At 44.3% G+C, this 27,702-nt stretch overlaps 1 protein-coding gene across 2 annotated transcripts in view; it reads right to left on the bottom strand.

Moving 5' to 3' along the window:
* Nucleotides 1-27,702, bottom strand: part of Ptprb (protein tyrosine phosphatase, receptor type, B) — a 104,522-nt gene that overhangs the window by 12,295 nt on the left and 64,525 nt on the right. For both annotated transcript variants that reach the window (NM_001429500.1, NM_001372134.2), the window contains 14 exon segments: nt 3,673-3,808; nt 7,961-8,124; nt 8,503-8,625; nt 10,029-10,163; nt 11,906-11,982; nt 12,986-13,076; nt 13,639-13,720; nt 13,840-13,857; nt 13,955-14,038; nt 14,910-15,009; nt 19,047-19,153; nt 22,254-22,503; nt 25,459-25,608; nt 26,157-26,435. In NM_001429500.1, coding sequence (NP_001416429.1) covers nt 3,673-3,808; nt 7,961-8,124; nt 8,503-8,625; nt 10,029-10,163; nt 11,906-11,982; nt 12,986-13,076; nt 13,639-13,720; nt 13,840-13,857; nt 13,955-14,038; nt 14,910-15,009; nt 19,047-19,153; nt 22,254-22,503; nt 25,459-25,608; nt 26,157-26,435 — 1,796 coding nt within the window.

Genomic DNA, 27,702 nt, shown 5'->3' with positions numbered 1-27,702 from the left:
CCAGCACTTGGGAGGCAGAGACAGGCGGAGCTCTGTGAGTTTGAGGCCAGCCTGGTTTACAAAGTGAGTCCAGAATAGCCAGGGCTATTACACAGTGAAAGCCTGTCTCAAAAAAACAAAACAAAACAAACAAACGAAAAAGGAAACAAAGAAAGGAAACAAAAGTTACAGAGTGATGTAGTCCTATTCCCTAAGTGAAGTGACAGACAGACAGCAGCCATAGTGAAGGCATAGTTACTGGGAAGTCTGAGGATCAGAGGCTGGGATCCTGCCAGTGGGGCCGCCAGCAATTTAATCTGAATTTACCAAGCAACATGGATGTGATGGCCCTCCTGTCCTATGTCAGGACACGAAAGGAGGTGCCCAGCAACAGCCTAGGAACATCGGGACTGTAAAACTATACAGCTCCACAAGCCTCTGGTGCCAACAGCCAATTCCCCACCAGCACAAGAAGTGGCAGGCCACCCTACCACTGTGGAAAGGGAACAGGTGAGCCGGGCTCTCTGACAAATGGCACAGAAAACAAACGGGAAGAAGGATTATTACAGACAGGAGAGGAATAAAGATACTTCAAATGAATGAAATGCGTGGAATTGGGGCTTTAAGGAAAGCTAGATAATTTTTACAAAAAAAAATTTAACTTTTTTAAAGGCATAGGTAGGACTCAGGTGTGGTGGTGCATACTCAGGAGGCAGAGGCAGGTAGATATTTAGTTCAAGGTCAGCCTGGTTTACCTAAAGACTTGAAGGACAGACAGGACTACATAGAGAAACTATGTCTTGAAAAACCAAAAATAAATAAATAATAAATTAATTAACTAATTAATTAAAAAAGGATGGATATTTAAATTCTGACTAGGGAGTTACAATTAAAATTTTTAAGTCTAATAAATGGCAAAGGGGTCATGATGTTGAAGAGTATCTGTCTACCTACATATATATACATATATACACACACACTCATATATATATATACATACACACACATACAAATATCCACACATATATACATACATATATACACATATATATTATATATACACTCATATATATATTTATATACATACATATATACATATATGCACACACATGTACATATACACACATATATACACACATACACACATACATATATATACAAATATACATACTTATATATACATACATATATACACACACTCATATATTTATATACACACATATATACATACATATATACATAAATGCACACACATATATACACACATACACACACATATATACATATATGCACGCACATACACACACATACACATACATATGTACGGATTAGCTTCATGAGGTTGGAGAATTGTGTGAGATAGAGATGAGGAAATAACAAGTTGCTATTTGTAGAATCTGAGGTTTAGGTTAATGGAGATTCATTATCTGATTTTCCTAGTTATTCCCCCACCCCCAATCCCCGCCTCCAACCTATGGGCCTGGTGAACAAACCTAGGGCCTTGTGCAAATTGGGCGAGCACTCTACCTCTAAACTATACACAGCCCAAGTTTTGTAAGTGCTTAAACACTTTCATAATGACCCACTGAGAATATGGTAGATGAACTGCTATAGTGAAAGTACTAGCCAGTCATGGTGGCACATGCTTGTAGCCTTATTGCTCTGGAGACTAAGGATTGCAAGTTCAAGGCTAACCTGGCCCATATAGCGAGGTCTTGCATCAACAAAACAGAACTGGCGCTGGGAGATGGCTCCATGGCTGAGAACACTTGCTCCTGAAGAGGACCAGGGTTTGGTTTCCAGCACCCACAATGAGTAGCACACAACCACCTGTAACCAGCCTCAGCTACAGGGGACCCAGCCATCTTCTGGCCTCTTCTGCAAAGAGATCATCTTTTGTATTGCCTGGATGCCTCCTCACCTGTCAGTTAAGAAGCACATAGCCTATGGCTTAGGCAGGAAATAGAGTTGGGACATCAGGAGGAAGAATACTGGGAGAGAAGGAGAAAGAAAGAGGAGACTGAAAAAAGGCGAGGAGAGGGACACGTGGTACCTGAGCACAGGTAACCAACCACATGACAAAACGTAGGTTAAAATAAATGGGTTATCTTTAGTTATGATCTAGTCAGAGTAGAGCCTAGCTATATGGCCAAGGTATTTGTAAATACAATGTGAGTCTGAGTCATTTTCTGGGAGCATGGGGCTGGGAGGGCAAAAACTGAGTCTAACTTCAACACTCTTCAGCCACCGTTATATACTTGCATCTCCTCTCTCTCTCTCTCTCTCTCTCTCTCTCTCTCTCTCTCTCTCTCTCTCACACACACACACACACACACACACTCAGGGGTAGCACAATTGTGATAGCAGATCTGGAGAATAGGTACTAATTACAGGAGAGGCAAGGACACCAGGCTTCTGCCATATGTAGTACAGAAGGTGAGCTCCGCAGGATATTAACGTATGCTGTACCAGAAGGCATTTAGGGGACAGAGTGATTTCAGAAGAGTGGGTTCAACAGAGCTGAAAGGGAACCTGGCTGTGGGGTGCCGGTTGTGAGCATGGCTGCTTATGTGGTTTCCATGGCTATGGTGACTGTGTGGTAGCATGCAGGTAGAACTTTTCTTCCAAGGAAAGCTTTTTTAGAGTTTTAGATTTTGCCTTTTCCCTCTGAGTTACTTGAACAACAATGTTGGAAAGCCAATGAGTAGAGAACCTGAGCTTTGGAAGGTGTTAATGTAGGAATGAAATGTGCTTGGTATATATGAGGTTTGTGTCTAGACCTGACTGGAGGGCTATGGGCCAATGGCTTGGTAACCAGAACAAGGTCCAAGCTTGGCTACCTCATGACTCCCCACTCCCAATTCATTATTTGGGAATTTCCTACAGTGTACCTTGTTCACACTTGCTTCCCATTCCTCCCAGGTATACCCTCTCACCCTTGAGCTTCCCAACCCCAAACCAACAACCAACCAACGAAAAAAACCCACCAAGTCCAATTTGTATTGCCAGGGTTTCTCTGTGTTACCTCAGTCTGGACCATGTGAACCCCGGGGTTTACTGTCCTGGAACTCAATGTTTAGACCAGGCTGGCCCTGAACTTTACCCGCCTCTGCCTCCAGAGTGTTGGGATGAAAGGCATCCACCACCAGGACTCAGCATCCCTATGGATTTTGTACAAAACTTTTTTAGTCTCTGGGCCTCAGTTTCCTTTCTTGGAAATGAAAATAAACACCATGGGGTAGTATCTGCAGAAGGATCTACAAATGTCAGAGTCATCTTGAAGGGAAACATTTAACCTTCCTGATAGACAGTCTTTGGTGTATCCCGAGATGGGGATGCGAGTGGAAGTGGGTGGGGCTAGGAGACAGAAGAGGTTCAGGAGACTTCATAGAAGTTTCTGTGCTTATCTACCAGGCTACCTTGAAATGGGCTCTTAAGTGGTCTAGTCTAGCCAGTCCCCTACTATAATGGCTTCCCAAAACACTCCATTTTTCTTCCTGTCTACCCAGATAAATTCTTCCCCCAGAAGCTCAGGAAAGAATATACTTAATGCTGAAGGCAATGGCATTTACCTCAGAATATGAAGTCCTAGAAAATATGTATTTTCACTTCTGTATCTTGCTCAGCTATTCTGGACAGTTTAATGGGGAGAGGTGCGTGGGAGGGCACTGGCATCCATGTTAGAAGTCTTACCTCGGTCTGGACCATGTGAACCCTGTGGAGTCTTAGGTCATGCACTGCCCCATAAATGTCCACGGAGTCCTTTGAGTCCAACTGCTGGAGGATCCGGTCCAGGGCAACAAATGTCCCTGTTCTGCCCACACCAGCGCTGGAGAAATGTGAAGGGAAGATGGAGGATTTAATTGCTCTTTCAAGACTATATTAGGAGATTCTGGTCATCTTTCTTCTGTCTCCCAAATTGTGGGAGAATACAGGAAATCTTTCCTTTCTACAGATATATGCTCTCATAGAAAGATAATCTAGAGCCCATATGGTCAGCTCTTCCTCTCCCTGCTAACCTTCACCCCGTTGACATAAGTACTACTCTGACCTTGGTATATTTCAGGTCCATGCCTATTTTTATAATTTTCCTACATACCTGCAAATCCAGAACATTTTGAACATTTACTGAGATGCTAGGACACTTTAAATAGCCTCTTGCCAAGTTCTCTGTCAATATTGTGAGTTTTGTTTTCAGATTTATCCATTTGTGATACAAACTAATTTCATCTCTCCTTTTCTCTCCTTTGCTCCTTTCCTTCCTTTCTTCCTTCCTTCCTTCCTTCCTTCCTTTCTTTCTTTCTTTCTTTCTTTCTTTCTTTCTTTCTTTCTTTCTTTCTTCCTTCCTTCCTTCCTTCCTTTAATTTCTTTAATTTCCTAATTTCTTTCTTAATTTCTTTCTTTTTCTTTTTCATTGTTTGCTTGCTTTTTAAAAACTTGAGAAAGTTCTTGTGACATACTCTTGACTTTTCTGTCTTGGTCTTCTGAGTGTCGGGTTCATAGGCACATGCATCTGTGCTTGGCTTACTTCCAACTTCTTAGAAAAAGCCACAAACCACTGCCACCCCATCTCCCACACTAGAGTATAAGATCACTGTTATTTTTTTCTATTGAAAACAGTGTAGCGTGAACACCATTGTGCATCTGTGTGGCAATTTCTCAGTGGTTGATAATTGGAAGGGGAGCCGCTGGGTTGGTTATAGGGTATGGACAGTTTTGTTAGCGAATGATAAATTGCTCCTTAAGGCAGACTTCTTGATGCTGTATAAGTTGATGATACCAAGACGAGTTTGTTTTTATTTGACCCACACAAAATTCAAGCTGGGAGTACAGAAAATGGAGTGCTCATGCCTGTCTGCCCTCTTGTGATAAATACTTTCATAAGGGCTTTCTAAAGCTCCACAAGAAATTCCTTATCCTCCATCTACACTCTGCTTTTCATAGGCTACTCACATGCATGGGTTCTGTACAGAAGTGATCTCTTATAGGTTGATGTCTTATATGCAGGTGTGAGGGCTGGGACAAATTAGGTCAAGGCCCATGATTGGACAGTAAAAAAATAAGGTGGGGACAAAGCTTTTGTAAGGCAGGAGAGAAGGGGAAGGAAAGGAGAATCAAGATGGAGACAGAGAAGGAGGACCCAGATCTGGGTCTTAAATGACCCTGGGTAATTATACATATTTCTTAAGGGATGAATTTCTATAGGTCAATGTATCTTATCTAGGTGGGTGGTTTATATCTTTATGAATTGGTTATGAGTTTATTGTGTGAATGTATTGGATTGAGAATTTAGCATATAAATGTGATTGTTGGGTTACAGCTTATCGATTCATGAATTCACCAGGGAGTTGGGAGTTCATACTTTAACTACCAGGGAGAGGCTGTTGGGTGTGTGGGCAGAGTCCGTGGCAGGGAGCCATGATAGGCCAGCCCCATGCTGGACTTCTAGATCCCTGATTTTACTGGGTGGCTGGAACCAGGGAGTTCAAAGCTAGTAGAGAGCCTCTGGGAGATACTAACCAGAAATAAATTATGGTTAGTTCCACATGGCCCCACGGTTGCCAGAACTAACTCTAGGGACCAGCAAGGCAAGATGCCATGCTGGAACTGCTCTTGGACCACCTGGGTCTGAGAGTACTTGGGGGCAGCATGGAGCCACCAAGATAAAAGTACCCTGCAGTGCCATGTGGTCCTACAGGTGGCTGCACTAACACGGCATAAAAGGTTACCATTTAGGGGTTGGGGATTTAGCTCAGTGGTAGAGCGCTTGCCTAGGAAGTGCAAGGCCCTGGGTTCGATCCCCAGCTCCGGGGGGGGGGGGGGGGGGAAAGGTTACCATTTTTTTTAAAAATATTTACCACAACAATCGTTAGCGTTAACACTGTAGCAATCTTTCTACAAACACTTTCTGTGAACACTTGCTGAGCTAAGGCTGGTGATGGTGCCTCTACTGGTGAGCAAACACCAACTCCTGCCTCAAGTCACTGAGCCTTGTGACAAAGTAGCATACGCAAATCTCCTCACTTTTGCCATAAAGCTCAGCTTTGACTACATCTGTCATTTACTGGGGCACCATACCCACTGAAGTGCCTCACTATTCCTTAATAAAAGTCATTGTGCTTGGTAGACACTCCGTCCAGTTATTTTGGCTGGCAGTGAACACATTTATAAGATACGGGACAATTCTCCAGTGCTCCTGGAAGAAAATGGCCGCCATTCTTCGGAAAGCAGGAGACGCCTGAGTGTTTCATACTCCTATTAAGGCACTGAGGTCCAAAGACTTATAAAAGCAGAGCTCCTAGGGTGCGAGGCTGCTGGGGAGAAATTAACACACTTGACATTTCTTTTACTGTAGCAATTCTCTGCTCTTTATTTATTAGTGCCATCCAGAGAGGGCTATCAAAGTGTGCTGTACACATTAATTAGCTAAATACCAGGCTCCCCAGAGAGAGAAAGATGGCTTGTTAAGGTGGTTTTATGGACAGACGAACCGAAGCAAAGGAAAGTCAAGAGGGAAATTTAAGAGCAGGAATTGGCTACAGTCAGCTGGAGTGAGTTAGCTCGGTCCCCTTGCCTGTCTCTTGCCTGCCTTCCTCCATACGAGGACACAACTCTCTCTTCTCTGGAGGACATGCATGGCTTCTGAGACCATGTTCTTATAAGGCACCTATCTATCTGGGGCTTGATCTTGAAGCTTCCGGAATTGTGAAGTGTAAATTTCCGTTGTTTGGAAGTTACCCGGTTGGCAATATTTTGTGATAGCATCACCAGCGGACACAAACATACTACTAGACCTGGATGGAGGTCTAGGGTAGCTTGAGAGATGGATAATGTTTATTCAGGTGGTAGAGAGAGAAAGCTATCTCAGGGAGTTAAAAACAACAGGAAGCAGAAATAAGTCTGTTGTGCCAGACTCAGAAAGAAAAATGACGTTTTCTCTTATTCGCGGGACCTCCATGAAACATCGCATGAGGGGGTTCCAGTGGGAAACATCTCGCACAGTTTCAGTCACGAGACACTTGATGCTTGCTTAGCTGGTGGTGCTTCTTGGGCAGGTTTGGAATGTGTGGCCTTACTGGAGGAGGTCTTTCCTTATGGTTAGTCATAGTCGTACCTCACTTCCTGTTTGCTCTCTGTTTCTTGCGTATAGTTCAACACGAAAGCTCTCAGCACGCTGTTCCAATCGCCATGCTGCTGTGAGCCACCACAAGGTCCCTGCCTCCATGGCGTCTTAACCAAATTAACTCTTCCCCCATAAGTCGTTCGTGGTGTTTTGTCATAGCAGTGGAAAAGTAACTCAAACATTATATATGCACATGTGTGCATGTGTGCATGTATGTGTGCGAGTGTGTGTCATTATACTAGAAAGTGGGCCATTTGAGGGGAGACAGTAATCTTAAGGAAGAAGATGATAATGACGTCGGCATGATATGCAAGCCCAAGGGGTAAGAAGGGCGCCCACCAGAGGAAGGCAGGGATGTGGGAGAGATCTGTGGGGGAGGGAAACACACCAAAGTAAAGCATAAGGACACATCTGCACAGAGATGTGACAATGAAACCTATTGGCTTGTACGAAAACCTAAAGAAAGATTAGTTTTAAAAAAGTTTTAAAAAAGTAAAGCAAAAGAATAAACATGCAGTGTCAACTTCTCGACTAAAATAGGACAGGAAGAGATAAGAAATTGGACCATAGGTGCAATGGGACCATTTTAGAAGATGTGGGAGTCACTTGGGGATGCTCTATTTCGTGTTGTAGTAAAGTGAACAAGAAGAGATCTCGGGGGAGAGCGGAGTGTGAGGTGAAGAGAGAGAGGAGCTGAGAGGAAGAAGGAAGGTAGAAGAGGGAGAAGACCGTAATGAACTCGGGGCGAGGCGGGATGGCCGGTGTGGAGAAACCTTCACAGCCACAGGCCTTTGCCTTGTTTCGGGCTCCCACACACACCGCCTGCCTTCACCAGGACCGTCCCTCATGTTGCCATACCTGCAGTGCACCACGGTGGGCCCGGCCCCTGGGCTTCGGTTGATATAGTCCCTGACCGTTCTCACAAACTGGATCAGGGACTGGGTGGTCTCTGGGACCCCATGGTCTGGCCACACCGTGTAGTGGAAGTGACGGAGGAGTCTGTGTGCATCCAACTGTTCTTCCTGGAGGTGTGGAGAGGCGGTGATGAGAGAGACAACCGAACCAAGCTCAAAGGAAAGCCTCTGACAGACAGCTGGCCTCACGGGAGTTTCCATGGTCGGAAACTACAGGCCACGGACCGGCAGAAGCCGGATTTACAGAGCCCCCTTCTTTTTAAGTTGGGCTGTTCCTTTCCTTTCCTTCTCTGAGATAGGGTGTCAGGTAGCCCAGGCTTGCCCCACACTATGTAGCCCAGGCTTGCCCCACACTCTCTAGGTGTTCGAGGACGGACCTTGAATGTCTTCCTGCCTCCACCTCCCACACGCTGGGATTCCAGATACATCCCACAGTGCCTGGCTCCTAAGTTGGGTTTTAAAATGAAGTCAAGCAAACCAACATACACTGCATATCTTAAACTCCCGGATGGTCCACTCGGGGAGCACAGATTCCGAGACCATCTGCAGGATAAGATCACCATAATAGAGGGGGTCCTGGTCTGCGGGCCAGTAATGGTCACACTTTACCTAGAAGAGAACAAAGAGGAAAAGGTAAGTCTGGGAACACAATGTGGGGTGGGCCTGGATTCTCCCTCCTTAAAAATCCCTGGAGTTAGGGAGCCAGCCCAGTGCTAAAACAATGACTGGTTACTTTCTATTAACCCTCTGACGGTCAGAGACAAAGTCAGGCTACTGCTCCAAGAGGTAGTGAGAAACTTCCCCCAAAGCAGGTCCTTCACTCTTGGGACAGCTTGAGAATTTTTTTTCTTTCTTTAAAGATTTCCTCAGTGTCCTGGCCTCACCAGTTGACAATGATTTAAAAAAATCTCCTGTTTTTGGGCTAAGAGGCCTTGTATCATATATACAAGGCCTGGAATTCCATCCTCATGAACTTCAGAGGGAAGGGGTAAATGTCTTCTTTCTGAAGCCCTAACCCTGCAGAGGAAGGCATGGTCTTCCTAGACTAATTTGCCCACTTTTTAGTCTTAATTTTTGAAATCACTTTCCTTACCTGGGCCATGAGCCAAAGAGATCTTTGAGAAGTTAGAACTTAGTTAACTTTCAGCTAAACGTGTGTTTATATGCTCAAAGAGATGCGGGAAGAGACCTGAGTATTTGTTCTTACGTTATGTTTTGCAGCACATATTAAATTGATATATTTTATAAATGCAAATTAGCTAGCTATAAAGAGGCGCTTGCATTTCTGTGTGCAGACTTGGGTATCAGATACTATGAGTGTGGCTTTTATTTTACTGTGTATGGTGAGGCAGGTGGATATACCTACATATTGAGTTTCCGTTTACACGACTACATATTCTAGCCATCTCATCAATACTTGTAGTTACATATATCTCATATAAATATTATCAAAGAAGGCTAGTCTTGCAGAGAAAGGCATAGGTCCTACTCTAGTCAGGAAAGACAGTCTGGAAAGCCACCATACGTACATTAAGATCAACATTTAGTCTCTTTTTAATCCTAAAGGCAGCCATGTAATATAGAAGATTGTAAGTAAGGGTTATAAATGTAAGAGATTTGAATAATAGTTCATCAACATATTTTACTCTGTGTTTGCAAGTATAGCCTAACGTACTTCTTTCCTGAGAGGCCCCCCAACTCTGGGAGGATCTCTCCCCTACCCAGACTCTGAAGGAGAGAGCTTCCACAGGGCCAGGTTTTCTGTTTGCACACATTTACTACTGAGTATCCCGGGCTTTATGTGCAAACAGCTTTGAATGAAATGTGTAACCAAGATTTTAAAAAAGGATCCAGGTTCTATTATAACCAAGCGACCTAAGTCTCTCATAGCTTTCTCCCACGGTGTCTCCTTGTTTCTGTGGGTGTAACTTTGGATGGACAGGGAGGATGAACCCCATCAGAACTAAGGACCAGAAATCAGAGCCAGGGAGCTAGGAAGGCTCTTTACTCACTCTGCCCTTTTCCACACACTGGGTCACCATGACGATGTTGTGAACATTTTGTTCCCACGCCATTTTCCAGAAGTCATCCTTGGTGCCCGGAAGCGGTCCCTGAGTGGCGATGTATTCTCTTCTGAAGTTGTTACCCTGTGATGAATTTACAATATGGAGAGTCAGAAACAATGGGCCTCTTCAGAGCTATAAACAAAGAGCTAGCTGGGAGATTAGATGATACGAAGGCCTCTGCCAGGCCAAAGTTGAGAGTACAACAGAAACACAGTTGTCAAGGCTTGGAGATAGGAAGGAGAGAGGCAAAGCACTGGGCCATTTTTAAAACCACAAGCCCCTTAATCAGCTGGGTCTGCTGTTAAGGGCAATGGAGAAAGATTCCCGCCACAGTATAGAAAATGGTTTTACTCTTGTATGTGTGTGCGTGTGTGTGTGTGTGTGTGTTTGTGTGTATGTGCATGTGTGTGTGCATGTCTATGTGTACCTATCTGTGTGTGAATGTGTACCTGTGTGTGTACCTGTGTGTCTATGTGTACTTATGTGTGTTTAGTGTAGGTGTCTATATGTGCCTGTGTGTGTACCTGTGTGTGTGTGTTTAGTGTGTGTATGTGTGTGTGTGTGTGTGTCTGTGCGTACTTATGTGTGTGTGTTTACCTGTGTGTCTACCTGTGTGTATATGTGTACCTTGTATGTGTATGTGTACCTGTGTGTCTATGTGTACGTATGTGTGTACATGTGTGTGTTTAGTGTGTATGTGTGTGTATCTATGTGTACCTATGTGTGTGTCTATGTGTACCTGTGTATGTGCATGTGTACCTGTGTGTGTGTACCTGTGTGTGTATTTAGTGTGTGTGTATGTGTGTGTGTCTATGTGTACCTGTGTATGTGTCTATGTGTATATTACCTCAGCTCTGCCATCCACAGCCCAACCACCCACATGCTGCTTCTCAGCTGGCTAATCTTTATCCTTAGCACCTTGCCTGTTTGACTGAAGTCATCTTTTGTCTGTCTGTCTGTCTACTGGGTCACATTTTCCTACGCATTTTGTGGTAAACTCTAATCTCTTCTACCCAGTGTGGTCCTCTGGCTGGCAGGGATAATATCACAAAGGGGCTTGTTAGAAATGCAGAATCCCTACCTCTGCTCTGGATGGTGCTGTAGTCTGAATGATGTTAATGTTTGTTTGTATAGGAGATGCTGTCCTGGTAATACCAGCATGACACTGCCCTGTAATTTCAGTATCTTGACTGTTGAACAATTCTTAGAGATATAAGCCCTCTATATACCTCAGTGTTTGGATTATAGTTATCATTTAATTAACTAGCATTTATTGAATGTATAGATGATAATTTGAGGCATTTTCCTACATTTTTGGAAAAGGAATAAGAGGCTCAATGAGGTGACTGAATTTGCTGTGTCACAGAGCCAACCAGGGACAAAGTGGAATTCAAGTCTGGGTTTTTCTGACTTTAATGCCTCTTTCTCTGCGGTGCGTGTGGGAGGCTGGCAAGACGGAAGCCAATATCAGATCCCAAAAGTGAATACAACTTTGAAGTGTGTGTGTGTTTGCCAAAGGCTCCAGTAACAAGAGGTTGGCCCTTCTGGCTTGGCAGCCTTACCCGTGGGGGCCATCTCCCCTGAGCAGCTCTAAATTTCCTTACGTCAGGGCCACAGAAAGAAAGCAACCTTCGAGCATGCCTCCTGGGTTTGTGAGAACTGCGTCTGCCCATCGCCATTGTGAAAAACCAGGCTCAGCCATGGGCTTTTAAATTTTGCAAGTGTTCATAGGCAGAACAGCGGGGCAGCTCAGAAGGAGTGGCATCTCTGGTGTGTGTCATCAAAGGGTTATCCTGGGCACTGTGGCCTGGGAGTTCACTCACGGGGATGTAACTGGCGTTGATATAGTCAGAGCATGGGTCATCATCTACGTTGCAAAGCTTCACTCTCGAGGCATCATCTGGAAGAGATTTATGGACAGATTTGCGGCTGTGTCTTGGGGTGAATTTCCCATTTGTGCAGTGTAATAGTAGATTGCTTTATCTCTGATCCCCACGGCAGCCTCGAGAGAAGTGTTCCTCTCTCTGTTTAATAGGTGGGGCTCCAACAGGGTAACTAACTTGGGGCATGAGACACGGGAAGCACAAGAAGGATGGGCACAGGAGACAACATGAAGCCCCAGCTGTGATTTGCACATGACACTTGCTTAACATGGTGGCCAGCTCTCTCTCTCTCTCTCTCTCTCTCTCTCTCTCTCTCTCTCTCTCTCTCCCCCGGAATGAGTATTTTTCAACTACCTTGGATTGCTTTTACCTGATAGGGTAGGCTGCTTTTCTTTAAAAAAAAAAAATCACTGACTGGAGACTATAAAGCAGACCTAAGGGAGGCTGCTGGAGCCCTGCTTTCACGTCTGATAATTCCCTAAGGCTCCAAGGACAAAGATATGAAGGATGAGGGGAATGCAACCTGGTAGCCATCACCCCTGTGAGAGAAGTGCAGTGGCATTTTATGTTTTTTTGTTTTTTTGTTTTTGTTTTTTTTGGTTCTTTTTTTTTTTTTTTTTTTTTTTTTCCGGAGCTGGGGACCAAACCCAGGGCCTTGCGCTTCCTAGGTAAGCGCTCTACCACTGAGCTAAATCCCCAGCCCCAATGCAGTGGCATTTTAAATATTCTTTATTAAATTCATTTAGAGCCTGAGAGTGTATATATCCAGCTATGCTACACACACACACACACACACACACACACGCACGCACACACAACACACACACATCCATGCACAACACCCACACACTCACAAACACACACACACACATCCATACACAACACCCACACACTCACAAACACACACACACACATCCACACACAACACCCACACACTCACAAACACACACACACACACACACACACACCATTCACATAGTTTTTATGCAGTAGTGTCACAAATTCCAACAGGAAACTTACAGGGCAATATGTTGTTGTATCGATTTTTCCCTCGATTCTCAGGCAAGAGGGCAATGTCACATGATTGGCTTCTACCCACATCTTTTAAGTCCTGTTAGGTTAAAAAAAAAGTTTGCAAGAATATATATATATACCATACACTCATACATACATAATGTAAAAGTAAGTGGACTCACACAACATTTGAAATACACACTAACATAAAGATATGTACAGGAGTTCAGTTTTACGGAACACCTACTCTTCCATATGCACGGGCTCTGATCATTTCTCACCACCACATGGGAGGTGCCCCTAACCACCCTACAGGTGGTGCAGGACACGCATGTGACACAGTTGAGAGTCATGCTCAAAGCCTGGGTACTCATGTCCAAGCTACAGTTTCCCAGACAAGCAAATGTCTCGGCTGAGGAACTGAGAACATATCGTTGAAACTTGTTCGTTCCGTCCCACCATCTAATCCAGAAAATGTTTGCTGTGTGGTTTGAGCTCAAACTGGCCTCCGAGAATAGATGGACTGCTGTCCCGGGAGCCAGTTCAGACACAATATGTGCTCTGCGGAGACCGTAGGCATCCCAACTGATTTCATAGTGACATTCAAGAGGGGATTCTACGGATGGGGAGCCAACGCTTCAACTGGGCCCGAGTAGTACCTCATATTCCTTGGAGAGAAGGTAGTTGGAGTCTGCTTGCAGCTTCATGAAATGCCCTTCAAACTGGTTTATCTTTATGGGACTGTAATTAAAAATAAAGCGAAAGGAAAAGGAAGTTACTGGAGAAACGGGAAAAGTGCTATAACGAGTCCACATTGTACTTTGAAAGCAGATTAATTAATTAATACGTTTTTCTCTTACCAGGAAGTTTTCCGGTTGCTGTGAGGCAGGCAAAAAAGAAAGAAGAACCTTGTTAGCATATCTCACAGAATACCATCTTCAAGTAAACGCCAGGGAAAGAAACTCTGGCACTTACCCCTTCTGGCCCAGATTCAAGTGGACAGATAAAGGCCGATCCCTACGGATGCTCAGACGGGCAGATGACCTTTCTCTGCTATGGCTGAAACACGGGACACAGATCTCTTTATTCTAATTATATTACTTGGCTCCCCCCCCCCCCCCCACGTATGGTGAGGCTGGGAGTGTTCATGCAAACGTGAGACCTTCAGATTCCCCGGAAGTCTGCACTCAGCCAACACCTCTCTGAAGCAAGGCAAGGAGATGGGAACAACATGAAAGGCATCTGTCCCCACTTAGGAACATGTCTCCAGGCCATCATCACTTGCCACACTCAATAAAACTTTCCTTTAAAGAAGTCCCTAACCCAGAAAACCGCAGATGCCAGGTTCGGATGCAAAGGTGAATCCAAAATGGAAAAAAATCTCAATGGCTAAAGAGGGCGTGGCTTGAAATGTGTGCTCACTATCGAACTCTTTTTAGTTCTTTCTGAAAATAGCACGGCGAGTCAATCCCAAGATGCTCACACCAGCCATCCTTTTCAGGGTGTCTCAGCAAAGCGTGCAGGCACACAGTTTGGAGCAATCTCTGAGGTAGCAGAGGCTGTGTACCCCAACTGTTTTGCTTGTGCAAAAGGATTTTGTTTCATATTTGAAGAGCTCTGCTGATGGCCTCTCATTCATTGGTGAGCCCCCTTCCCCCTCCCATTCCCCACCCTCCCCACCCCCCAGTCATCAATCAGTTCATCATTGGTGTGTAGGGAAGCTGGAGAGCTGTGAGGCGTGAATTCAGAATTTGACTCTTGTTTTTTTTTTGTTTTTGTTTTTGTTTTTTTTTTTTCTTTTTTACTGAGGAAACTGCGATGATTTAACCTGGAAAAACAAAACTGTTTTTCCCTTTCAGCCTAAGGGGTGTTTTTAAAGTAGCATTTCCAAGCTCGTGAGCCTGATCACTAAAGACATCTTTGTACTTACCTAGCTTTCTGTCTGCAGATGAAGAAGGCGACAAGGGCCACCAGCATGCCAATTAGAAACAGGCCAGCACTCACACCTTCAATAACTCCAAACAAGGGCTCTGTGATAACCCAGCCGGAAGCAACAAACAAAAGGAGAGAAGATCAGTGGCGAGCAGCCAGTTTGACAACTAGGAAACATGTCTTCCTTAGTAACATTGTTAATAATGCCATTCAAGAGGCACACAGTGAGGAATTCTCGCCTGAAGGCCAGGAGGAGGCAGCTGAGATAAGGGTTGCATATGACTGGTTACAGGCAGGTTGGTTCTAGAGTAAAAGTTTATCAACTTTGGGAGTTGATGATGTATATCTCATAAAGGTGTGTAACACTATTACTAGCCCTCCTTGTGAAGAATTATATGGTCCTTGGGGACTTAGAAAATCTAGCCAATCACTAAGTTATTTTAACAAAAGCTCACTTTTATTATCTTTATTTTTCCAGCCTCTTTCTTTCCTTCCCCCCCTCCTACCTCCCTCCTCCCTCTCTCACCCTCCACCCCCTCCCCATCTCTCCTTTTTTCTTTCTGCTTCTGATCATGTACACTTTCTAGTACATGCCATTGTGCCTAGACCCACATCTTGAATTCCTAGGCTCAGTCTAGCATCCTTATTCCTTGGATTACAAATGTATACCATCATATTCGATACACAGCCATTTTATTGAATTATAATTAATATACCATATAACTCACCATCTAATTGTCAGGATTTAATGGGTTTTAGTATATACATTATTTTATACATAGTAGCACAAATAACTTGGTAACATTGTAATATCCAACAAAGAGAATTCATATCTATTAGTCATTACTCATTTCTCTATGGCTACTCTGGACAGTTCATAGAAATTAAGTCATAAATTAAGTCTTGTGACTGGCTTTGTTCACTTAGCACAATGTATTCAAGGCTTATCCAAATCACATATATGAAGAGTTATTTGGTTTTAATGGCTAAATAACATTTTGTGGCATAAACACATCATATTTTGTTTACTTGTTCATTGATGTATATTCAAGTTATTTCTACCATGTTAGAACTTTGAAAGATGCTGCTATGAAGATTCTGTGGGTGCGTATATTCATTTCTCTTCAGTATACACTTAGTAGTTGAATTGTTGAGTCACATGACAGTATTTGCTTACTATTTTTAGGAGCTACAAAAGCATTTTCTGTGTAACAGCTATCCTATTTTATGGTCTCACAAGCAATGTGTGAGGCTCCTTACACAGTCCTTTAGTGGTCAAGGTATGGCATCTCACTATGGTTCTGACGCTCACCTCCCTAGTGACTAATGATCTCATTTGTTTCTTAGCATCTTGAGTGTCTTTGGAACAATGCCCATTTCAATCCTCTGTTCATTTTTATCTTATTTTAAGATATTTTTAAGGATTAATTTATCTTTATTTTATGTGTATTTATGTGTATTTAATGTGTACATTTTGCCTGCATGTATGCACGGGCACCATCTATGTCTGGTGACTGAGGAGCCCAGAAGATGGTGTCAGAGCCCTTGCAACTGGAGTTATGAACTGTTGTAAACCAGCACATAGGTGCTGGGACTCGAAACTGGGTCCTCTGGAAGAGCAGCCAGTGTTCTAACTGGCAGAGTTATTTGTCATTATTGTTGAGTTGAAAGGTAAGAAAGAGTTCATTGACTACTAATGATTTGCAACTATTTCCCTCGTGTCCCATGGGTCATCTTCTCACGTGTTGGATGCTGTCTTTCCAAATATAAAAAGATTTTCATTTTGGTGAACCCCAGTCATTTATCTTTTCTTCTTTTATGTGTTTGATATTTTACCCAAGAAATCATTTCATAGCTCAGGGTCACACAGATTTCCTCCTGTTTCCTTTGAGAATCCATTTTGAGTAGCTCGTTTTGTGAGCTCCATGCCGAGACATCAGATCTGTTTATTCCATATCAACTTTCATTCCTCATCAGATCAACACAACTGTTCTCCTTTTAATGTGTGTATGACTCTACTTGGAATATTTGCTTAGCCATTTCCTTTACTGAACAACATGAACTTTTTGTTGAGTAATGGTAGTTCGAACAGGGAAGAGTTGTGTTTATGAAGCCTCTGCTTAGCAATAAATTACAGACAAAGACTTCTAAATCCTCTTAGCTGGCTTCTGCTCCCTCTTTGGCCTGAGATGGAGATTATCTCTGTAAGCACATAGGAAGAAGGGCTGTGAGGCTAGGCCATCCTTTGTTGCACAGCAGGAGAGACCTGCACAGCTTCCTCAGACTAAAAGGCTAAGAGGCAGAGCACACAACACAAGAAAAGGAGCCACAGGCTGGTGATAAGGAGCAAGGTGATGGGAGCCAATATAGTTCTCAGCATGGTGGAAATAATGGGGGGAGGGTGCTGCTGATTTCACAGGTTTTGGCAGAATTGCCCAAATACCAGCTAAACAGACTGGGCGGGTCACTCAGCCTCTTGGCTACCACTGTCTCTCAACCATCAAAATGAGGGGTGATAGGTTCAGGAACTATTCTCTGTAGAATACAAAAGCAGCCTCACAGGGATGACTGGCAAGTGTCAGTCGACATGACTACCCATGCTGCCCATCAAACTTAAACATTTACGCAAAGCCTTTGTACTGGCTGGTTTTGTGTGTCAATTTGACACAAGCTGGAGTTATCACAGAGAAAGGAGCCTCCCTTGAGGAAATGCCTCCATGAGATCCAGCTGTAAGGCATTTTCTCAATTAGTGATCAAGGGTGGGAAGGTCCATGGTGGGTGGTACCATCCCTGGACTGGTGGTCCTGGGTTTTATAAGAGAGCAAGCTGAGCAAGCCAGGGGAAGCAAGCCAGTAAGTAACATCCCTCCATGGCCTCTGCATCAGCTCCTGCTTCCCGACCTGCTTGAGTTCCAGTCCTAACTTACTTTGGTGATGAACAGCAATGTGAAAGTTTAAACTGAATAAACCCTTTCCTCCACAACTTGCTTCTTGGTCATGATGTTTGTGCAGGAATAGAAACCCTGACTAAGACAGCCTTCAAACTTACATCTTAATTTTAAAAATTATTATTATGGTTATTTGCAGTGCTGGGGAGCAGATTTGGGTCCTGCCCTGAGCTCTGCCACTGGGCTACCATTGATCTACAAGTGTGTGAAGACACACTGCCCTATAATTTAATTAACTAACTAGTTAATTATTAATTAATTTATTAATGTGCACGCCATGGTCCAAGTGTGGTAGTCAGAGGGCAGCTTGCAGGAGTAACTTTTCTCCTTTCCTATGTGGATTTTGGGAGATCAAACTCAAGTTGTTAGGCTTGTAGGCAAGTTCCTTTAGCCAGTGAGCCATTTCACTAGCCCAAGATTTTTAATAATGTAAAAGAAAACATAACAAGCAGAAGAGAGGCAAAAATCACCTTTAACCTCGGTGTTTTGGGATATCATAGTTAATACTTTGGTGGTTTTCTCCACCCCTTCTTTTACTTAGACACTTTTCCCTAGTGTTTGAGAGGGATAGCTTCCAGGACTTCTTGCCTAAATGGTGGTGTGTCTTTTGCATATCATTTGTATACAACCTCCACACCCCCTGCTTACTATAAGACACCTCTGGATTAATTTAGAATGCTTATATGATGTGAATGCTTTGTCAGTAGTTAATAGACTATATTGTTTAGAGGGGAATGGCAGGAAGAGAAAGTGTGTTTCTAATTATCAGGAAGCCAGTTTGTTCTTCCGTATTTCTGATACCTGGTATTGAACCTGTGGCTTCAGAGAGCCAGCTCTGTATGTATATTTTCTGTCCTGCCTCCAACAGAGAAGAGCCCTTTGCACCAACTTATATTTTGACCCATGTAAGCTCCTGATGTTTTTTTATCCCCTTAAAATTTTGTTTTTAGTGGAAAAACATCATGGGCCTCCACCCTCCTTTAAGATTAACTCTCCTTCTAGCCTGTTTTATAGAACCAGTATAATCTCCTGATCCACATCAATCCATGGTCACATGGAGATTAAAGGCCAAGGGAAAATAAATATCCTCCCCCAATCAGGCAAGTCACCACCTCTCCCCACTAAAGACCCCTGTCGGTGATGTGGTGACTGGAGAAGGCATGGGTGGGCGGAAGCATTAGGTTTACCTGACTCCGTGGTGATGGGCATAGAGAAGAACGTGTCCGAATAGAGAGGTTTTGTGAATTCTTTCAAGCCCTCATCAAATAGCTGTGTAAAAGCCCGGATGCTGATTCTGGGGGTAAAAAGAAAAAAGTTATTTAAATGCAAATCGGTAGGCAAGGATAGTAGGATGGGCTGAAGACCTACAGTATGCAGGTCCTCCACCCCCTTTTTTTAGGAGCCAGAGATAATAAGAATAAGGATAATAAGAATCTAGATCTGCATCATCCCAGAAACCCCAATCCCAGGGAGGAAGTGAGCCCGTAAACGCATGGATGCAGTGTGTTCAGTGAGTGATAGTGAGTACTGCTGAGGTGCAACGAACGGAGCAAGGGTCACGGTGGTGATTGCCGTTAAGGCAGGCAGCGTTCTGACTACGTGGGGCTATTTAACATGTGGCTCTTCCTTGTGTTTCAGGAAGTTATTCCTCCTCTTACCAACTGTGCCTAGCCTAGTGTGTCCTCCATAGACCTGAACTGAGCATATGGAAAAAAAAAAATACAAGAATGTTGAGTTCTAGGAAACAAAGGTATGTGCTGTGGGTTCTGGAAAGCACACACAGATGCCATGAGATGGTGGAGCCGTAACAAGGTTAGAGAGGGTTCAGCTTGGCTCACTTTCTTCATGAACATCGGATGAACAGTTTTGTGCCAAGTACTTGGCGCCGTGTTCTGTAACCGATGAGATGACGTCTCCCCGGTTACACTGAACCCTTGAAGTCCAGGGAAGAGAGCAAGTAATTCTGTAGAGGCATAGAAGCCATGGGGACAATTCAGGATTCGAAGGACTGTAGGGCTAGGGGCTGTCAGTAAAGCCAGAGGAGATTATCACCACCCAACTCTGGCTGGCAAGTATGGTGTAGAGCTGGCTTTGCAAGCAGGGAGGGGGTAGGTCATAAAAATGGATCTCAAAGGTTCAGAGGTGCAGGAGAGCTGTGCCGCAGGGACCTTGATGGAGTGAGGGTTTAGCGGGCAAATGGAAGGACAGGAGCTAGGAGGTTTGATCTGTCACACAGGTGAGTCTTCTGGACAACTCTGTGATGATGTGCAGATGGGGAAGGCAAGGAAGAGAGCTAGGATACTGGTTATACCGTGACAGAGCTAGAAAGTAGCAGGGCTGGAGCCCGAATGAAGGGGCCTTCACCGGGCCGCGGCACCGCTGTGGGTAGGAAAAGTGTGACTTGGGAGATTGTTGGCCCTGGTCCAGACATAATCATCCACGGTTTCTTATTTGTTCTTCTTGTGAGATTCGGTACCTATGCCCCCTCTTGCAGATTCTCTCTCTGCCGCTTCAGTTACCTAGTCAATCGTGGCCCCAAAAGATTACATGAAAATTCCAGAAATAGACAATTTTAAAATCGTAATCTGTTTTATGCCATCCTGAGTGGCATGGCGATAGCTCACTCTGTTTTATCCAGAGTACGGGATATTCTTTTGTTCAGTATTTCCACAAGCTGGCGTGTAGAAGGCAGCCTACATGTGTAGGCAGGCGTGCACACTCCTGTGAGGCATGTGTGGAGGCCAGAGGCCAGTCTCAGGAGTATTTCCCTTGTGGATTTTGTCATTGTTGAGATGGGGTCTCTCTTTGGTCTGGGGTTTGCAGATTTCAGCTAGGCTGACTGCCAGTGAACCTTAAAAAAGATTTCTCCTTATTTCCATAGTTCCAGCTCTGGGGTCACACGCACCGCTCGGCCCAGCTAAAATGGAGAGAGGCTGATACTGTAGGGCTCAGTACTGTCTGTATCCCAAGCACACACTGCGGTGTTTTGGCCAAAGAGGGGGACTGTTCTCTCCTTCTCTAGCTATAGGTCATGACCCCAAAATGACCATCACAAAAACACAGATGCTTACACTACAGTTCATAACGGCGGCTAAGTTACAGTTATAAGGCAGCAGTGTAATAATTCTATGGTTGGGGGTCAGCACAACATGAGGAAGTGCACTAAAGGGCTTAGAAGAGACCCACTCCCAGTCATTTACTTCTTTCTATAGGAGAAGGGTTTCCAGGAGGATTCTGCTCAGTTTCTTTGAACCCAAATAACCAAGAAACTGAGGACTCTCTTGACCCTTACAGAGACTCAAAGAGTCCTCGTTTCTGATCTTGTTAACTTCTGGCCTTCTCTAATAACTGTTTTCCTTTGTGTGAATCCATGGGCTTTTCTGACCTTTAGATTCCTGGAGGTCATAGCAAGCTTGGGAAGAGTCCTGGTGTTTCCATGGAGTTCCTGCCCAAAGCAAGCCTTTTGTTTTAGGGAAACCATTCTGCTTGCCTTTGCTGGTGTGTGTGTGTGTGTGTGTGTGTGTGTGTGTGTGTGTGTGTGTGTGTGTGTATGTGTGTGTGTGTGTTAGTGGCACTCATGCACTCAAAATACGTAAGAGTCAGTAAGCTCTTGTCCCTCATCAACCAGGATGCACACTGGCTCACAGGGAACCTGGCTAGATTATCGGATTTGCCATGACGACCAACATGGAATGCCCATTCCCTGAGGGGGAGAAATGGGATGTCTGTGGTCTTATCACCCAAGACATGAGCTTCGTCTTCCTTTTTCCTCAAGATGCTATTTGGGGTGCCTCTACTTGCTTTTGGAAATACAATGGAGAAAAAGAACTCCACACATCCCTGCTGCTGGCTGCAGCTGTGCTCTCTGGGGACCAACAGCAAACAGCTGCTCCATTCATCTGCCACCCCAGAGGGAGGAACATGCCTTTGCCTTCATTCAGGGCTCCCTTCAAGAGTTCTGCCTGGACCACAGAGCACTTTTGTGTTTGCATACCTTAGGGAGTAGGTATAATTTCAGTCTCACTATAAGTGTATGATAGCGCTTCATATTGTTTGGGTCTCCCTAAACTCTGTCTATTTGAAGATTTCACGGCAGCGAGCATCGTAAATTACTTGGCAAATGCTTAAGCGGTTGCGGGATTAAAAAACAACAATCTATTAAAAGCCCCAATGAATTGGAGCTTTTGTACAACGTTGAAAGCCCTCTTTGCACATTACCTGTGAATGGAGGCAGGAGCCAGACTTTTATAAATTACCCTCTATAATATAGAGAGCTCTCGAAGCGCAGGCCATTAATCTGCAGGAGCTCGTATGTAGCAGCAGCAGCAGCACGGGAGGCCGGATACCTCATAATGCTGCACATCTCCCTAGCACCCGACAGCAATGCATCTCACCTGTAGGCGGTGTGTGGCTTCAGTGGTCCATCGCAGAATTTTTGCTGACTGGGATCACATTTGCCACCAAGACTGTCCATCTCTCCTCCAAGCTTAATGTTAAAACTTTTAGAACTGCGGTCAGGGTCGGGACTTTCTGCACATTTGCTGGCGAAATAATTGGTCTGGTAGACGCGGATGGAGGCATTGTGTCTGTACTCCAGGTAGGAAGGGAGAGGATGCTGCTGTTCTGGCCTCAACTCATCCATGCCTGCAGGAAGAAACTCACAGTTAAAGGTGTGTGTGTGTGTGTGTGTGTGTGTGTGTGTGTGTGTGTGTGTGTGTGTGTGTGTGCGCGCGCGCGCGCGCGCGCGCGCGCACGAGAGTGAGTGTGTCGATTGAGTGCTATGTTCCTAAGGCTACATGCTCGGCCATTCTCTTTAGTTACCTCATAACACAGATTCTGGGATCTCAAAAGACGCCATGAAGCTATGTTTTTCTAAAATGCATTTAATTTCATAATTACTCATGTGCCCAACCAGTTTCCTAGAATATCAGATCAGCCAATTACGTCAAAGAATAACATGTGCCACAGCTCCAGAGGGTGCTAAGTCTTCACCAAGAGAGTGAGGCTACTGAGTAATCCCTTTGCCTCGGGCTGGAGAGATGGCTCAGTGGTTAAGAGCACTGAATGTTCTTCTAGAGGTCCTGAGTTCAAGTCCCAGGAACCACATGGTAGCTCACAACTGTAATGAGATCTGATGCCTTCTTCTGGTGTGTCTGAAGACAGCTACAGTGTACTCATGTACATAAAATAGATAAATAAATCTTAAAAAAAATAATCCCTTTGCCTCGTCAAACTCACTGTAGCTGCAGAAACTTGAATGACCCGGGGGACAGGGAAGAGATAAGAAAAATCGTATCCCAAGGCAGAGTGGTTGTCCCCTAAGGACATGCGTATTCAGAGTCTTCTCCCTGCTCTGTTATCTTGAGTACAATTTGATCCTGGCTCAAATGTGTCTGCTCACTCTGAGCACTTCCCAGAACACCCTCCTTGTCCACCCCAGCCTGCTGTGTATTTAGGCACTGTGAATTAGTTTTGATGTTGCTTATGGGGGGAACAATAGTATAATAAGGACACTAAATAGAGATGGGATTCTGTCTCCAGTGTCCTTCAAAAAGCGGGTTTATGTCTGCATCTTAGACTTTATTCAGTGAGTATATCTTAGAAAACATTCTTTCTGATTTGTTGGCATTTTATTTATCTGTATCTGGGGGAGCAGATTTGTGAACAGAGAGGGAATTGACCGGGAGAGATTAATTCCCATAACCGAGGTCCTCCCAATGCTATATTCTGAGCCCTCATTTTAGAAAGGCTCTAGACAGAGACTTCTGGTTTTACTTCTCTCTCGTCTTTCCAAGGAGACTACTGAAACCCTAAAGCACCTTTCAAAAGATTCTCTGAGTTCCTCCTTTTATACCTCTCTTCTGTCATACTCTTTAGCTAGTAGAGCCCCATTTGGACCAGTGCAGATCAGTCCCAGATGACAGACAACCTTCTGCAGTTGGCTGGGTTTTGTTGCTAATTGACCTTCCCTGAAACGGAGCTATTGTTTTGTTGGCAATAGTTGAAAATGAAGATTGCATTTAGGATGAGTGTACACAGATGGACTGCTATCATTTGGTACCCAGGGACCATCGCCCAACTCTGTGGACGGCAATAGCAGAAACCTACCTGGCTTCGGAGCACAGTGCCAGCCGCTCTGCGGGTGTGAGACTTTTGGTTCCTGCCCTTGATGCACGTGGAAACACACTATCTCCATTGCTGCCTAATTAAAGTCTATTCACGGCTCACAAATTTATCTCCAGTGCCGGGGTGTGAGGAAACCGGGGATGCATCATTGACCCTTGAAATTATTTAATTAATTATGCATAACCAATTTGGTACAACTAAATAGGATGTAAAACCATACAGACTGTTAAATACCCACTGAAACTAAAATATCGTTTAGTCTAGACATTGTTCCAGTGTTTGCCATGTTTAAAAATTCCCCTTTACCCGAAAACGGCTGAAAATTTGTCAGAGATGCTTAGGGAAATTCATGTATATTTAGCCCCTTGAATAATTCTGAGAAATATAAGGAAGATGAAATAGACATATCCCTGTGCACACTGGCATCCCTTTTGGAGACTCAGTACCTAAGGCCTTAGCAGCAAAGACATACGTGGATACACATAACTCCAATCCACACCTCCTTCAGGTGCTTTGACAGGACGTGTCAGTTCTTCAGTCACAATCAGTTACGTACAACTACGTGTAACAGTGCAGAACACGTGCCCAATCTGTGGAAGCTGGGTGTCCCCGTGCTTTCTACAAAACTGCACAATGAAATACACTGCTAAAGATTAAGAGTTGAGTGTGGTGATTACATGTCTACAATCCCAAGGCCGGGAAGAAACTAAGGCCAGAGACTCGTGAGGTTTTGAGGTTAGCATAGGCTACAAAGTGAGGGGAAGACCAGACCAAGTTACGTAAAAAACAAATGGACAAACACAATGATAACAACAACAACACAAAAACAAAACAAGCAACAGCAAGACCAAATGAACAGAACTCAGAAAAACACCCTCCATAAAGCAGTGGTGCTTCAAATGAACATCTTTTCTCTCTTGTAAGCTTTTGGGAATTTTTGTGAATTGATGTATGGTTTGGGAGTAGGTGCCTGTCTATGTCATAGAAAGTGAGATAGATAAAAGGTGTTATGATATATTGCTACTTACTGGCAGAATTTGAGAGAGGGGTGGGGGAAGAGAAAGAGAGAAAACAAAATTGATGGGTAGCCAAGAGGATATTCATGTATTGGAAAATTGTGCTTGGGAAATAGTAAGGACTCTAAAAATAAATGATCTTTGTCTATAGGATGTATAGGATGGTCTTAAACTCATAGAAGTCCTCCTGTCTCAGCTTCATAAGCACAGGGTTTGTAAGTGTGGGCAACACTGTTCAGCTCAATCGTTACCGTATTTGTTATTTTTATCATTCTCCTGTTGATCACTCATTACGCCCAGAGTTAACAGGGTTCATTGTCAGAGGATCCTCTGAGACAGAACTGAGTATCTAACATTTCATTTTCTACACTTCAAACTTTCTCATGGAAGGAGCCCTCTCACGACCTTTAAGAAGTCAGTTCTGTGTCTTCGAGTTCATTAACTCGTCATTACTCACTGTCAGCCTCTCTCACCACCACGGCGAAGTATTTAACAGCCCCGTTGGTGTCGCTGAACCAGCTGCAGTTGACAGTGAAGTTGATGGAAGATTTGCTGATCAGCACATCCTTCTCATTCACTCGGATATGTGGAGGCGGCGGCGGAGGGCCTGGAAAAGAGGGGAAGTCGGCAAGAAGGGTCATGGGGCCCTTTCTCCTCTGAACAGGTCAGAGAGGTGGAGGTCTATAGTCACCTCGGCCTCTGTGCTCTACCGAGGTAATGTGTGATTACAGCCTCCATGAGGAAATCCTCCTCCTCGCCTGGGCAGAAGTAGGCAGAGGAAATGCTTTGCCAGTGGTGCATTAGGTGCAATGGAAGGGGCGTCTCCTCTGCAGGATTCCCTCAGGTTGTAGCATCACATGGTTTGAAAGCCCCACTGGTTATAGATTAACTAGATCAGGCAAATGGCACACTTAAACCCCAACTCCTTCAGGCACTTTAACCTTGATGGTGTTTGTTAATGCAAAACTTTATCCAGAGAAATGTCCTCATTTTCCTGGAGTATTTGATCCTCTTCTCCAAGTAATAACAAGACAGGATTGTGTGCATGTGAACTGTGTGCAAGCGAATGGGATTGGTGGAAATAACTGAGAGAGATTCGAAGCCCTCTACCCCTGTGTGACAAGGGGTCCCACGCAGACCTTGGGAAACACTTACGGTCTATCATGGTGATGGTGCTGTCTTCAACCACCTCGCTGGTCACACCGGCCGACTGCACCTTGATGGACACCAGGTACCTCCTATGAGGCACTAACATCATGATGTTGAGCAGTGATTTTTCTTTCTCCAGCTTTCTGGAAAACTCAATTTCTTGGGTGTCCATTTTTCGACATTCAATGCTGTAGCCATCGAAGTCGGAGTCAGGTGGTATCCAAGAGCAGGCAATGGCCGTCGAGTTCTGAGGGCGGCAATGCAGGTTTTGGATCTTGTCTGGTTCTGTGGGAGCAAGGGGTAAGAGACACAGGTCAGCCTTATGCAAGACATTTCCTCCAGCACCTTTGGGGTTAACTGTCTAGCTGTAAACAGACCCTTCTCACAACTTCTTGAATTACTTTCTGAGGAAAGTATTTCTAAGGATCATCATGGAAAATTTCTGGTTGCCAGACTACATGTTGAAAAAAGAAAGTGTCAGCCAGGCTGTGGTGGTGCACATCTTTAATCCCAGTGCTCAGGGGGCAGAGGCAGGTGGATTTGTGAGTTTGAGGCCAGAGTGGTCCATAGGGCAAGTTCCAGGAAAGCCAGGGTTACTGTCTTGAAAAACCAACCACCAACCAACCAACCAACCAACCAACCAACCAACCAACCAACCAATCAAACAAGTCAACCAAACAAAAAAAAACAAACAAGCAAACAAACAAACAAACAAAACAAAACAAAAAAACCCAACCAATCAACCAACCAACCAAAACCAACCAGCTTACCAACAAATAAAACAGTCCATCTAATGTTAAATGGGACCACTGAGATGTCTCAACAGGTAAAGGTATTTGCCACCGAGCCTAATGGCCAGAGTTCAATCCCTGGAATCTACATGATTATAAAAAGACAAAGGACTTCTGCAAGTTGTCCTCTGACATCCCCATACTTGTGCACACACATGAATACTCATGAGAACACACACAGAGGTAAGTAGGTAGATAAGTAAATGTAAAAGAAAGAGTTAAAAATGCAGCCGGGAATGTAGCTAGGCTAGCTTAGCATATGTGTGACCATGTGTTCGCTCTTCAACACTGTCAACCCAAAACAACGCAACAATAAAAAAGCCTTACTGAAAGTGAAAGTACTATGCCTTCAGAAAATCGACAGCATGCTTTGAAAAGCAAGCGCATGTGAGGACACCAGAACCAGCCGGACAGAAGGCAAGGTAAGCCTCCAGCCTGACTTCACCAACACTTTTGTATAAATGACTTTCCACCTCTACAACCCACCTGCGCATGAGGGAATCAAGAATCTCTCTAGCTATTGAAGAGTTATTGTAATGATGGAATGGTGGAACACTGGTTGGCAGAGTCATTACTCAACACATGTGAACTCTGCTCAAGATGAAATGACTGTAGTGACTTGTGATCCTCCTCTGCGTGCTAACTCCCATCGCCTTTCTCCAAGAAACCTAGACAGAAACTATCCTTGTATTCTCTGCTGTCTACTTGGAGTAATTTTCCACTCTGCCTGTGATGCCTCTGTGGCTATGGGGCAGCCTGAC

Source organism: Rattus norvegicus, chromosome 7 (genome assembly GCF_021556685.1).
Source record: "Rattus norvegicus strain SHRSP/BbbUtx chromosome 7, alternate assembly SHRSP_T2T, whole genome shotgun sequence".
Taxonomy (NCBI): domain Eukaryota; kingdom Metazoa; phylum Chordata; class Mammalia; order Rodentia; family Muridae; genus Rattus; species Rattus norvegicus.
This window is presented reverse-complemented; position numbering and strand designations above follow the sequence as displayed.